The sequence below is a fragment of the Pelecanus crispus genome, chromosome Z, assembly GCF_030463565.1.
Source record: "Pelecanus crispus isolate bPelCri1 chromosome Z, bPelCri1.pri, whole genome shotgun sequence".
Taxonomy (NCBI): domain Eukaryota; kingdom Metazoa; phylum Chordata; class Aves; order Pelecaniformes; family Pelecanidae; genus Pelecanus; species Pelecanus crispus.
The window spans coordinates 78,842,023-78,857,579 of record NC_134676.1 but is presented as its reverse complement, the minus strand read 5'-3'; the positions used below and the strand labels follow the sequence as shown (position 1 = coordinate 78,857,579).

Sequence of the window (15,557 nt, the reverse complement as noted above, 5' to 3'; positions counted from 1 at the left end):
GGGTGGGGGAGGAATCTCAACAGAATAAACCTCACAATCTTTACAGATTCATTTTTCAATTGGGCTTTCATTCTGTTAGTAGGGAGGCAAATAAAATTCCTATGACTGTCACTTTTAGATCATAATCCAGATCATGCAGAAGATACATGCTATCAGTATTTATTATATGTAAAAAGCTGTTTAGCTTTTGCTAAGAAAACCCTATCCATAAGGAAGTCGCTATAAAGTCAAACCCCAGAAAATGCCATTATCAGGAATAAAGGATGGATGTAATATAATGCATATGACTATATGGGAACAAAATTCATAACATTCTAGTCTCGAAGGTATTGTTTCAATACTGCTACTAAAACTTCGTCAGGGCCACCATTTGGCTCAACACAACAGAATTTATAGATACTTAAAACCAGAATGAGTTAATCTGTTTAAATCCACAAATTTCTTGCATGTGTTTGGTATCCCTCCAGCGTCCTTCCAACCATGTTGTGAGATGGGTGGCTGGTTTGCAAAGCCAGCTTTCAGAAAGAACATATGCTGTAACATCAGATCAGAGAACCCATTTGCCCTTACGATTGCACACAACCATAAGCTAACATCTTATTTGAATTTATGGCTGACGTTAAAAGCACAGAAAGAATACATGAATATTTGGAAAAGAGAGCGGGAACGGAAGAATAAGATGTTTATTTCAGGGCACTACAAGAGCTCTTCCTACGGTTTGGTATTTGACAATATTTCCGCTAAAAACATGACAGGAGATGCATTTCCTGCTAATTCAACCACATCAGTTTAAAACTAGAGCATTTTAATAAACTGGGTTCCCATCCACCTCTCTCAAAAAACAGAACTCAAACCAACAGTAGAGGCAAAAGTGATTCTACCATGATCACTTGATTTTGTAATATTCACTATTTAGAAAGCCAACATAAGAATAGGACTAACAGGGGAAAGTGCATGATGATTACTGAATGAAATACTGAATTTTTTGTAAATGCCATCTGTCGCTTGTTCGGAGTTGACAAATAATTTTGAAAACATTTCCTGAAGTACCGAACAATATCTGTATCATTCTTCAGTATAGAACAGCATTTAAAAATATTTCCAGAGAAACACATACAAATTTGAATGGTGTTTACCACAGCAATGCTCCACAGTGACATGTTTCATACCTTTTCTACATTTACTGTATGAAAAGGCAGTTACGTATTCCGAGTTAAGTTGCAAGCACATTTTATATATTCATTACGAACAGAAATATAGTCTTTCAAAAAAGATAGAGACAGGTAAATATTTAACAAAAAAATGTCAAAAGGACATGTAATATAAAAGACAGATTACAGTTTTTCAGGAAAAAAAGAAGGAGGAAACAAACTAAAATATGCTTATCAGAAACAGATATGTGAAATAAAATATGGCAATGTTTCCTAACTATGGTAATTGCATATTTAGAGCAATTTTAGGTAATTTAGGTCATACAATTTAGGTAACATTGCATAGAAAATGTTAAGAAGCAGCGCCCCCCCCGTCCCCTGTGACCTCTTGACAACAATAACAAGCAACAGGCTTACTACTTCTCAATATCATTCTCTATTGCAGAAAACAACAGCCAGAGGGAGGATTTACGGGTAACATACAGCCTGCAAGCTACACATGGGGGATCTTTACTATATGCTAATACGAAAGGCTTCTTACAACTAATGTGCAGTCTGTAGAGCAGGTACTTGATACTACGTAATGAAGAGTCAGAGCTCCAACTCTGCATTGTCAGATTAAGAAAGGCTGTATGAAATTAACACTTTCAGAAAGAAAGGAAAACACATAGCAGAGAAATATCTAAAATATATCTGAGCTATCTTAGAATTAATTTGGAAGACTGGGCCTGTAACACATTACACAGAAACTGAAGTTGTTGCCATTTTGTATATTAAAAACTCCACAAGTTTGAGATAAAGTTACGACAAAATGCAGACTTCCTTTTGATGACACTGTTAAACAACCTGTAACTATTAATTTGTTTTTAAAAAATAACCATTTAAAACTTTCATTTTCCTAATTTTGAGATCAGCTTTCTTTATACCATGAAGACTGAACAAGGTTGTAAAGAGAGCATCTGCCTGCAAGATATCAGAAAAAGGACAACACAGATGTGATCATGTCTAGCAATATCTCTCTGAAATGCAACCAAGGAGACAGTTGTATGATTAAATTATTTATTTTAACTTCCTGGCCAAGAAGCATAGCCCGGATTCCTTCCCTTGAACAATGTGGAAGCTCCAACAGTATCTCAGTACTTACTGAAAGGTTAGTGGTATTTGGAACATACTGATCCTGTTCTCCCAGTAGTACATCAATCACGGGGTGTCTCCCATTTTTTATAATTATTTCTTGTCGATTATCTTGCACAGTTGGTCTGCAAAAAGGAAGAGACATTAATTTCAGTGTTTATTGTAACTGATTATTTAGAACTACCATAACTAAAGTCTGCAGGAGGGTCATCTATGATGCAGATTTTTGTGAAAAAAATACAAAAGACAAAAATTAATTATTGCTATGAAATATTTCTAAAGAATTCCTTGGTTTCATTCAGTTATAAAAAAATATTAGCAGATTGGATAAAGAAATTTGAGACTATATTCTTCATTTTTTAATTCCCTAGGGAATGTTTTCAGTTGTGTATGTGTATTCTGAAGAACTATTAAGAACTACAAAATGAACAAGCAATAGCAAAACCCCCAAACTGGAGGACAGTCTGCTTTCTTCCCACCACTGCACCAACTTCTGCTAAGTGCCACCTTTTTCAGATACACTTCATATTCTCAGAATGATCTTGCTGATTAACTGGTCAGGTCTGTTACTGCATTAAGTCCTAACTGGAGCATGGGGAGTAAAGAAGATTTTCCAACTATGTATATTATGACTGATAACACATTAAATGATACATATCAAAGATTACAGTATGACAGAGCTGTAACTCTCCTATAAACATTAGCAGCTCTCATAATCTGACAGCAACTCCCAAACACGTACAAGAGTCATCAAACAATAACTGTCTATCAAAAGAGCTTACTAAGATGAAAGATACCTGACTTAATAAAAACAACATCCCTCTGAAATACTGAAATTACTTAATATGAAGGTCCCACCCTTCCTTCAGTAGCCCTCCAAAATTAATTATTGACACCTTCCCTGCAGCTGAAGTTTCACTGAGAGGTCTCCTTCCTGACAGTTTATAAGCTCTAAGCCACTCCTTAAAATTCAGTACATTATTTAAACTCCACACAGTGAATTAATCAGATTTCAGTTTGTTTTCTCATCTGAGCATAGAGACTTAGGTGAGCAATTACTTTCAAAGAGATTTTGATCTCACACAAGATCCCAAGAATCCAGAACTAATCAAAATTCTCTTTAATGCTGTATAAAAGCAGAATCATAGAACGATACAATTATTTAGGTTGGAAAAGACCTTTAAGATCATCCACTCCAACCATTAACATAACAATACCAAGTCCACCACTAAACCAATTAAGGCTGGAGTAGCAATTTCATGTTTCCTGGCTTGGTGGCTGCATTATTTTTTAATGAAAGTAAAAACTACAAATCATTAAGATCGGAAAGGACCTCTAAGCTCATCAGTCCAACCATCAACCCAACACCACCATGCCCACTACACCATGTCCCAAAGTGCCACATCTACCCGTTTTTTGAACACTTCCAGAGATGGTGACTCCACCACCTCTCTGGGCAGCCTGTTCCAATGCTTGACTACCCTTTCCGTGAAGAAATTTTTCCTAATTTCCAACCTAAACCTCCCCTGACACAGCTTGAGCCCATTTCCTCTCATCCTATCGCTATCTGCTTGGGAGAAGAGACCAACACCCACCTCCCTACAACCTCCTTTCAGGTAGTTGTAGAGAGCGATAAGGTCTCCCCTCAGCCTCCTCTTCTCCACACTAAACAACCCCAGTTCCCTCAGCTGCTCCTCATAAGGCCTGTGCTCCAGACCCTTCAACAGCTTCATTGCCCTTCTCTGAACATGCTCCAGCACCTCAATGTCTTTCTTGTCTTGAGGGGCCCAAAACTGGACACAGTATTCCAGGTGCAGCCTCACCAGCGCCGAGTACAGGGGCACAATCACCTCCCTGCTCCTGCTGGCCACACTATTGCTGACACAAGCCAGGATGCTGTTGGCCTTCTTGGCCACCTGGGCACACTGCTGGCTCATGTTCAGCCGGATGTCTACCAACACCCCCAGGTCCTTTTCGGCCAGGCAGCTTTCCAGCCACTCTTCCCCAAGCCTGTAGCGTTGCATGGGGTTGTTGTGACCCAAGTGCAGGACCCGGCACTTGGCCTTGTTAAACCTCATACAGTTGGCCTCAGCCCATCGATCCAGCCTGTCCAGGTCCCTCTGCAGGGCCATCCTACCCTCCAGCAGATCGACACTCCTACCCAGCTTGGTGTCATCTGCAAACTTACTGAGGGTGCACTCAATCCCCTCATCCAGATCGTTGATAAAGATATTAAACAAGACCGGCCCCAAAACAGAGCCCTGAGGAACACCGCTCGTGACCAGCCGCCAACTGGACTTAATTCCATTCACCACTACTCTCTGGACCTGGCCACCCAACCAGTTTTTTACCAGCGAAGACTACGCCCATCCAAGCCATGAGCTGTCAGCTTCCCAAGGAGAATGCTAAGGGAGACAGTGTGAAGGGCTTTGCTGAAGTCCAGGTAGATGACATCCACAGCCTTTCCCTTATCCACTAGGCTGGTCACCAGGTCATAGAAGGAGATCAGGTTGATCAAGCAGGACCTGCCTTTCATGAACCCATGCTGGCTGGGCCCGATCCCCTGGCTGACCTGCACATGCCTGTTGAGTGCACTCAATATGAACCGCTCCATAATCTTCCTGGGCACTGAGGTCAGGCTGACAGGCCTGTAGTTCCCCGGGTCCTCCTTCCGGCCCTTCTTGTAGATGGGCGTCACATTGGCAAGCCTCCAGTCATCAGGGACCTCCCCTGTTAACCAGGACTGCTGATAGATGATGGAGGGTGGCTTGGCAAGCTCCTCTGCCAGCTCCCTCAGTACTCTTGGGTGGATCCCATCTGGCCCCATAGACTTGTGAGCATCCAGGTGGCATAGCAGGTCATTAACTGCTTCCTCCTGGACTATGAGGCCTCCATTCTGCTCCCTGTCCCTGTCTTCCAGCTCAGGAGGCTGAGTACACTGGGGATAACTGGTCTGGCTATTAAAGACAAGGCAAAGAAGGCATTAAGTACCTCAGCCTCTGCCTCATCCTTGGTGGCAATGTTACCCCCCTGCATCCAATAAAGGATGGAGATTCTCCTTGGCTCTCTTTTTGTTGTTAATGTATTTGTAGAAACATTTATTATTATCTCTTACAACAGTGGCCAGATTGAGTTCTAGCTGGGCTTTTGCCTTTCTAATGTCCTCTCTGTATGACCTAATGAGACCCCTGTGCTATTCTTGAGTTGCCTGCCCCTTCTTCCAAAAGTGGTAAACTCTCCCTTTTTTCCCTCAGTCCCCGCAAAAGCTCCCTGTTCAGCCAGGCCGGTCGTCTTCCCCTCTGGTTGGTCTTACAGCACATGGGGACAGCCTGCTCCTGCGCCCTTAAGACTTCCTTCTTGAAGAAGGCCCAGCCTTCCTGGAGCCCTTTGCCCTTCAGGACTGTCTCCCAAGAGACTTTCCCAACCTGCGTCCTGAACAGGCCAAAGTCTGCCCTCCGGAAGTCCATGGTAGTGGTTTTGCTGCCCCTCCTCTTTACATTGCCAAGAATTGAGAACTCTATCATATCGTGGTCACTAAGCCCAAGATGGCCTCTGACCATGACATCTCCCATGAGTACTTCTGTGTTTGTAAACAGCAGGTCAAGTGAGGCACCTCCCCTGCTAGGCTCACTTACCAGCTGTGTCAGGAAGTTATCTTCCACACACTCTAGGAACCTCCTAGACTGTTTCCTCTCTGCTGTGTTGTATTTCCAGCAGATGTCCAGCAAGTTGAAGTCCCCCACGAGAACAAGGGCTAGCAATTGCGAGACTTCTGCCAGCTGCTCACAGAATGCTTCACCTACCTCTTCATCCTTGTTGGGTGGTCTATAACAGACTCCCAGCAGGACGTCTGCCTTGTTGGCCTTCCCCCTCATCCTTACCCATAAGCACTCAACCTTATCATCACCACTGTCGAGCTCTCTACAATGGAAACTCTCCCTAACATACAGAACCACCCCACTGCCTCTCCTTCCCTGCCTATCCCTTCTGAAGAGCTTATAGCCATCCAATGCAGCACTCCAGTCATGAGAGTCATCCCACCATGTTTCTGAGATGGCAACTAAGTCACAGCTGTCCTGCTGCACAAGGTTTCCAGCTCCTCCTGTTTGTTGCCCATGCTGCATGCAGTGGTGTAGATGCACTTGAGCTGGGCTATTGATTTCACCGCCAATGCTGCCATGCCACCCTCGGGCTCCTCTCTAGTAAGCCTGGTTATAGCCCCTCCCATCTTTGAACCTAGTTTAAAGCCCTCTCGATGAGCCTTGCCAGCTCATGGGTGAGAATCCTTTTCCCCTTGGAGACAGCTGAACTCCAGCTGTCGCCAGCAGGCCCGGTGCCGTGTAAACCTTCCCATGATCAAAAAACCCCAAAATTCCACCGATGGCACCAACCTCTGAGCCACTTATTAATCAGCTGAGCATATGTAAGTATGTGTAAGTTGATTTCCCTTCATCCACATACATTTAATACATGATTTGCTGTATTTCCACAGGTCTCAAATGTTACTAATTCATACGGTTATTCCGAAGCAATTGTGTGAGCACTTGCAGCACAGCCCAACAATGACAACATTTAAAAACTTACACACAGCACTTTTCGAAAGAGAGTATGTGGACTGTCTGGCAGAGGGAATGGCTGAGGACTGGAAACCAACAGCCCCTGCAGGGGTGTCTACAGTAAACCTCAGAAGCAGTAAGCGCTGGCCTCTAGGAGAGCACTCAGCAAGCTGAAGCAGTGGCTCACTGAGTGCCCAGCGCCTCTGGGGACAGAAACCTCACAGTATGGAAGAAGGCACCCCAGTGAAACTGACTGTCTCTGTGTGGGTGCAAGAGATGTGGGCTCGTGAGGGGGAGGAAGACCTGAGTTGCAGGGTGTATACGCTCAGGAGCCAGCTCTGAACCAACCGCTGGGGAAGCAAGACTTCAGGGTTATTGTGTCCCCTCTGCAGAGAGCAGGAGGGACAGCTTTGGCACTACCAGAGTTCCAGGCTGCAGTGCCCAGTGTGCATGTGTGAGTATTGGGTAGAGGGAGGTGCACAGCTCATCAGATCTAACACATGACCCTAGAGGTGAGGCATCACCAATGCTCTGGAAGCTGGCACTAATATGTACCTATTATTTACCCGAAATACATCTTTGAAACATACCTCATACACCTTAGAATCATTAGAAAGACATTATAAATTCAGACCCTGCTCAGGGGGAAAAAAAAAAAAAGAGAAAAAAATTTCCATGCATAGTCCAACATATATTTATATATGTGAGATATCACCTACTAGACAGGTCAAACAATAGACAGACAAACATAAGATGTCAAATTTGAACTGCAATGGTTACAGATTTGCATTAAGCCCAGAAGTGTTGCTTTGCAAATCAGATTAAGTTGAAACCACTGTAAACAATTTTAATAGTGCATTTTATTGTAGTACACATATTAAAATCAAAATTTTAAAAAATACGCTCCTGTAATTCCCTGTAAAATCCTAAGTAAAAATTAAAAAAGGATTACCTGCAGTAGTCTCCTTGTTTAGCCACTTGGGCCAATGAGAACAGACAGTCGATAGTTGCTAGGTGACCAATCGCTTTAGACACAGGGTGATAATGTTCACTAAAATGGCTGTACCGAAACAGGGAAAAATAGGAGGATTAAGAAAAGAGAAAATAAAAATTTCATACAGATAGAAATGTACTGTCCAAATATATCCCATGCATGGTTCTCACAGGGCTCCTACGGTCTTTAAATTACTCTGAATTCAAATCTGCCAGCAGTGTATTAACTTACAATATGAGGACACAATCTTAATCAAGACAGTCTTCATGCTCCTCTTGTAACAGTGAATTATTTTTCAGCAGAAAAAAGTAGGCAAAATGATATTCATTAGATAGCACATAAAGGGTCTGCAGTTGATCCCTCCTGCCTAAATGAGGTCTATAACACTGCCACTGATTATCACAGTGGCAACTGAATCCCAACTGACCCAACAGTCAAAAAAAATTAAGTGTCTGAACACAGGAGTTGTCTACAATTTCAATAAAATATGGTATCTACAACAGAGAATTCAAGAATTAATTTTCCATTTACATTCCATTGCTTCCCCCAATGCAATAACGACATTACCAGGGGAACACAGGTTTCAGCAGAGTTCATTCTCTTAGTCCTCAAGAATTTATTTTTTTCCTCTCCTAGTCTCAAAGATACAACATGGAATATAGAACCCATAGGGGAGCAAAATTTAATAAATAAATAAATGGAGGGGCGGGGAAGAAAAGCACTTTCCTACACACAGTTCTTTCCTTGTTGTACGCTGCTATCATGCAACACTATTGAAAACAGCAAAACAAACATGAAAAGCAGCAGATTTTTAGTGAAGAAAGGCTAAAACAGGTCTACGCAAACTTACATGGCTAACAGTGACAAAAAATTATTTAACAGAACTATTTTTATAGTACTGCAAAGGCAACACATCTGGAGGAGAGTGAATTGGAATGTTTTTCTAGTTTCTACCAAATTTACAGTATCGCTGGGTTCCTAGTAGGAGGGAAACGTTGGCATCAGTTATGTCCAGTGAGACAACTTCAGAAAAAACATGTTAAGTTTTTGTAGCAGGGAAAAATGCACAAGTGAAAGTAAGCCAATTATCACTGCGTGCCACAAGGAACAGTTTCAGTGGGTCTGATTCATGGAAGTAAAAAAATAATTTATAACCAGACACCTGAAAAATCAAAGGCATTCAGAAGTTTGAGAAATATTTTTTAAACTCCCATTTTAACAATCCTTTGGCTAAATAGTCAAATAACTTAATTCACAACTCTGATCTGTGACAGACAGATCTTCCGTGCCAGTTGTGAGGGACAACACCACTCCCATTACTTTCCAGCAAACAGACTCACAGCCAGTCACAGGGTTAGCATTCAAAATATAGGCCTATGGAGAATCACACTCACCCAGATGACTGCCCAAACACCCTGAACATTCCTAACTCAAAACCTGTAAGTAACACTGCAATTGTACTTCATTCATTTTTTTTTCCCCCAGTAATGGCACAGGTAACAGTGAAGCAATACTCTATTACAATTACTATTAAAGGTTAATTTGGTTAGGTTGTATAATAAATTCTTTTTTCATCTCATTTACATGGTACTTCAGTAATAAAACTACTAGATTCAGTTTCACTTGTTTACAGTCAGTCGTACTTTCAGGTTCTTAATGGTGTGATATTAGTTTTCAAATTTTGAGAGCCGCTTTATATATTTAATAGTGTATTTTCATCAGAATTTTAAAATCTATAGACATCACTGCTGGTCTCAGGACTCAGTCTGCAAAGATCTTGCCTTCAAATGCTTTGAACTGAAGAACAATATTTTAATTTACGGTCTTTGAAGTTGTTGGGAGCAACATAATTGAATTATCAACTTTTTTTTTTTTAAGATAAACATCTTTCTTTCTAGCAAAAATAAAATAAAATAAAATACAACGATAAAAACGGATTCTATTTTGTAAACTTACTCTAAAAAATTTAGCCATTCAGCACTGCAGTCAAGGACTAGCTGCTCCCGGAGCTGATTCAGATGTCTGTAATTTTCTATAATAAAAGGAGAGTGGAAACGGCTGACAGCTTTTGTGCTGGAAGACAGAGAAAAGCCAGATAGGAAATCAAGGTTACTAAGCAATCAGTTACACCATCTACATGCAAAATTGGACTAGTTTTCTTACCCTCTGTGAGCCTTGAAAATGGATGTTAAAAAAAATTGTTCTTTTACTGTGGTACCAAACCTGACTGATTCCAATGAGCTTTACTGTGAATAAAGTGATCAGTTACTGTACCACTGTCCATTCAGAAGGCTTTAGAAGTGTTTTTCACAATGTAGCATATATCACTGAAGTTTATATATTTCACAAATTTCTGTTCAGCAATATGCTGCACAAATGCACAACTTTTCTCTGTATACAATGAATGCCAAGAAAAAATTTCACTTTAAAGAGGAAAACATCATGATAAGCCTGAAATAAACCTAGTAAATACAAATTGTCTTGCATGGACACTAGTTTCCATTTGGGGCACTTGCTATTTATTTATGTATTTTCATTAAGGACCCACTTTGGCCTTCCCAGGCATTCTTTTACAAAATCCAGATTAGCTGTAATTTGTTCTTCATCATCTTAATTCTGTCTAATTTGTGCACTTTTAATACTGAATTCTTGCATAAGTGAACAGAACATCACTTCAGAGTTCACCTTGATTATGCCTATTTCTGGTGCTAGATGTCTGTGCTCACACACTGTAACATTAAGGCATTCAGCCTGTTTAAATAATAAAACAAATGACTGAAAAGAAAAAAGCCAACTACATAATTCAGTTCATCTCTGTTTCACCTACTGGAAAAAGTATCCAAAAACTATTTAAAATCATGCTTACATAACACTAAGTACCAAAGCAAGCACAGGTTGTCTATATGAATAAGTAAAATGACATTTTAAATATACTAAGTTTATTGAGATGCACAGATACTTGCACAGCTACCTTTACCTTTCTGAATAAAATAAGAACAATCAAAATTATATGAAAGATTTGTATCTACAAACTACAGGCACTACTGAATCAAGCCCATAGTTTTGACACCAGTAAATGTACTTAGAAAGATTAAGCAAGTAATATAGTACACTAAGGATCCACCGTGTAAAAAGAAATGCTTTAAGAACTCCAGTTTTTCAGTTTCTTTTTGTTGCTTTTAAGCAAAACTTATTATGGTAACAAAGTAACATAACAATTTTGGTTGGTTGGTTTTCAGTTAAAAAACACAAAACAAACACATAGAGCAATGAGAATGTGTGTACGTAATTAATGGTAATACCAAAAATATGACCTTTTTTTCCTTATATATTAAAATAGAACAAACTTCAAAGACTTTTACATACCTACTAACCATAACCCAGTCAGATGGCACAGATGATTTATGGGAATTCTTGACTTCTATCATAAACTAAAATAAACCAAAATGTAGTATTACACATCATGGGAAGTTAGGAAGACTACAGAACCATAATCATCATATATCAAGAAATCTACATGCATCAGAGGAAAACTATATTCAGCCTGAAGAGACTGAGCAGACCAGAAGCTAATGTTCCTTTTCCCCCAGAAGTGAGGGTTATGACATACAAATTTTCTGCTGGAAGAGCAACTCCTATCCTGAGTTGTTCTTATGCCCTACCATGTTGTTGCCCAATTTCTGCCCTTCTATTCCTCCACCCACTATCACACTCTCCTCACCTCCCTCTCATCAAGCCAAAACCAGACTAAAGCTAGTAAGTCAGTCTTGCTTACCTGATCCCGACCAGGCCTTGTACAGAATTCAGCACTTACATGGACTCTACACTGTAAGTATTAGTACCTGTACTGATGCTGCTCTTTACCAGTGAGATGTGCCTTCCTACCTAGGGATCAGTGATTCATACTGAGCCATAGTTACCTACAACATTTCACAGACAAGAGCTCAAAATCTCAAATGCTAGCACTGTTCTACAGTACCTTTCTTCAAGTTTGGATCAACTTGGGGTCAGAAAGGGAAGGAATAGGGGAAACCAGCAGTAATGGCAAGAAGCTCCATACAATGAAATTTACACAATGTGTTTATTGCTGGTATTTTGTATGATTCATGTCAGTTATCTTTATAACACCAGCCTGAGGTCCTAGACATCAAGGAATTGAGGCATTCTCAAACAAAAGAATTCGGCTGAAAAATTCATTTCTAGCATAGATTAGATTAACCCAGAATCTGATCACCTTTACAGAAAACCACAAGACCCTCATCTGACAAAGCTTTTCCATTACAGTTAGTATGATTTAGAATGAACCTTCCATGCCTCACCAACATAGCCAGCAACCACCTGCAAGTACAAACAAGAACAATAATCCTATCATGAGCACAAGACTCCAGCAGGGACATAGTGCACTGGCTCCTAATTTACCTAAGACACCTTGAAAATATTTGGTATTGTAGAAACCCTGAAGTTGCATAATACACGAGACAAAAAGACTGAAAATGGGTAGAAGCAGAGATCTGCAAAGGTTTCAAAATGAGCCAACTGCTGCTGCTGCTACTACTAGTGGTGTTGCTGATGTGCTAGTATTACAGTTTTTTCTGAATTTCATCTCAGAACAATTAGATATGCTGTGTTTACAAAAGGAAGACAGAAAATAATACCACCTTTGTGTCTATGCTGGATGACTAACTGAACTCAAAACGGTCTGAATTAACACAGCCAGTTCAGTTGCCTGGTTTCTTTGTGTGGCTAGTGAGACACAAGTAGAGAGGCTGCATCTTCTTCAAAACAACAAAAGCATTAACTTCTTCATCCTTTAATTCTTAGCCCTCTTAGAGAAATAATTGCAGTATTAAATAAACTGGGCCCAAAGCACTGCTTATGCCATGCAGGAAGCAAACATTTGCCAAATGTAGCAATTTCTCTCTAAATTCTGCCTGAAATGAATAGCAATGCTATCACTATCTGGACAGCTTTCTGTCCTGTGCAGTGCACACTATGAATTACATTAGAGGTCTGGAAACAAAAGATAAGATAGATACGGGTATAACCTCATATTTTGGAAAAAGCATGTGTCAACTGGATCTTCATCAGAACTCTAACAGGAATTCAACAAATATAAGTTAATAAACTGTGGGCTGACTGAAACTCTAACCATGTATTCAGAATCATGGGTTTGGGGGCACGTATGAAGGAGCAAATAGTATGATTCCCTTCTTCCATGCTCCCCCGCTTCCTCCCCAAGAAGGCCTGTTCCTGGCAGCTTCTCTCTTCCAGAACTAGCAAACCATAAACCTGCTTCTGCCCAGGCTGTCATGAAGAAGCATTTGTATACTACATCTACCAGAGTGCTACAACAACATAGGAAGAATATACCATACCGATCTGAGGAAGAAAGAGCTCAGCTCAAAGAGGCTCTTGCTATGCCTGTGCTCCACTCCTCCCATTCAATTCCCTTTCCATTATTTCCACTCCTTTAGTGACTTTCCTTTCCTCACTCACCATCTTCTCTAACCCTTCCTCTACTGCCTCGTTTGATGTCTCTGAAACACTCATACCAGATGTAATTAAATAACAGATATCCATAACCTCTGCAGCTCCTTTCACAATTTACCAAGACAGATCTCTTTGTCTGCAATGGTTTCTGAGCTGTCCCCTGCTACAAAGGCCTCCTCTCTTAAACATGTGCATAGTGACTGGTCATTTCTGAAACTCTCCTGTCCAGTTCACATCTGACTAATTCCTCAGATGCTCTCCTCTTTTTGACCATTTCTTCTCTTCTCCTTTCCTTCACACACACGTCATCATCCACCTCTCAAATGAGCCCCTCTGAGAGAAACCTTTCAAACCCTGGCTCTTCCCTTCCTCACGGAATACTCAAATGCACTCTTCCATGTTTCATCTTGGACTTCTGCATCCATGCTGACAGCCTACTCAGCTCCTTAGCCACATGTTTCCTCTTCTCAACCTCACCATCAAAAGAAATATCCACCTGAGGTCTTTATCAAATGCTGCTCTCTCTAATTCATCCCTTCTCACATTCTCTCACTTTCAGCATTGCCTGTCTGCCCCCTGCTGTGTCTCTTGGGTCTTTCTCAGCTTCCTAGGTCCTCAATGTGACAGGGGGCTGCTTCCAGCTCCTTCCCTCCCTGTCCTCACTGATTCATCTCTTTCACTCCCAACTCTCATTCAGTTTCCTAACTCCTTTCTTTTCCCTATTTTCTGTGGAGTTTTCCCCAGCCCTCCTACCCTCAGTTCCCAAAGGACAATGCTGAACAGTGCTACCTCACTGCTTCTTTCAGTTCCCCCAACAAATCTGGCAGGATCTCTTTTTTTGCACTGAACTTATCAGCTCACTAGAGCATGGCCTGCCCACACTTGCACAGCATCTAGCAAACAAAAGCTCCAGTCTGCAACCACCGTTTATAAGAATTAAAAGTAAAGTAACATTTATCATTCTTTAATACTGTTCCTCTTCTCTCCCATCTTCCAAATTACAGTCTTAATCTGTACTTACAAGTCATTTTACCACTCTTCAATTTAACCTAATGCTGTGCTTCCTGGTTCTCTGAGAATATTTCAGCAGTTCATAGCCACAGAATTAACCTTGGAAGCATGCAAGTGTTTTTAAATATACAGAAAAGCAAAGCATTACTGTACCAAATTCACCTGTAGCAATGTGTTTTTATTATTTAAATCACTAAAGTAATTGACTTAAATAAAAAAGTGACACTGTCACAAAACTGTTGTACAAAAGGTTATAGTCAAATAACCTCATCAAGTATCATAATAAATGAAGAGAGTTCTAGTTAAGCCTAACTTTTAAGCCGTTTTCTAGGCAAGCAAGGTTACAGTCATACATAATAGATATCATATTACCTCTTGACCAGAAACTGTAACATACTCCGCAGAAGGATTTTTAATCTGTTTACGAATGTCCAGCAGATGCAATTGGATTTTAGAAAGCACATCCAGGATCTCCTCCTTTTTCTTTCTGATGACAGGGAAATCTGTAAGGTCCTTGAACAACTGAGTTTTATCTCCAGTTCTATCCATAAGAAGCATAAGAGAAAATAACGGTAAAACCAAAGATATGTTCCCCGATCCTACTGGCTGCATCCATATTTTTATGTCATTCTCGTTTGTTTTAACACTAGCTTTATTCCCCTCTACATACAGCTTTTCTGTTACTTGGTCACAGTACAGCACATTTACAGAAAGCTGCCATACACACTACATAAACAGAAAGGCCCTTTGTATACGGACTCTATAGAGGTGACACCAAGATACCACCCCCCCAATGTATTCAAAACCAATCTATTCCAGTTCCTTTCTACTCTAACACATTATGCTCATTCTTCTGTGCCAAACCCTTGCTGACTCATTTTTTTGTGATCTCCGATTGTGCATCCTGCAGCTTTCTGTTTGTTCTCCCTCGGTCAAGCAGAGCAAGAAAAGGAAGAAGAAGAAAGATCACTTCCTTCTGTCTCAATCCCTAATTCTGGAATGCAATTGCTGCCCCAACCTGAAGCATCCCAAGCACCAACATCTTTATCATGTTTAAATGTGAAGCTCTAGATAATTTCTGCCCAACATGAACACAGATTTTTGACATATTTAGAATTTGGCCAAATTTGGGCAGATTTACATGAGGCAGATTTTTCATGCAAAGAAAAATCCCTCCCACAAGGCCTTCAGCAAAGCAGAATGTCATCAGGACCTTCTTAG

General features: G+C 40.6%; 1 protein-coding gene across 1 annotated transcript in view; it reads right to left on the bottom strand.

Annotated features, from left to right (window-relative positions):
- MSH3 (mutS homolog 3) overlaps window positions 1-15,557 on the bottom strand; it is a 123,369-nt gene that overhangs the window by 26,497 nt on the left and 81,315 nt on the right. Inside the window, exons 15-19 of the mRNA XM_075726161.1 lie at window positions 14,709-14,877; window positions 11,202-11,266; window positions 9,792-9,908; window positions 7,794-7,901; window positions 2,296-2,410 (exon numbers count right to left, since the gene is read on the bottom strand). Of these exons, the coding sequence (XP_075582276.1) occupies window positions 2,296-2,410; window positions 7,794-7,901; window positions 9,792-9,908; window positions 11,202-11,266; window positions 14,709-14,877 (574 nt within the window). The remainder of the gene's footprint in view (window positions 1-2,295; window positions 2,411-7,793; window positions 7,902-9,791; window positions 9,909-11,201; window positions 11,267-14,708; window positions 14,878-15,557) is intronic.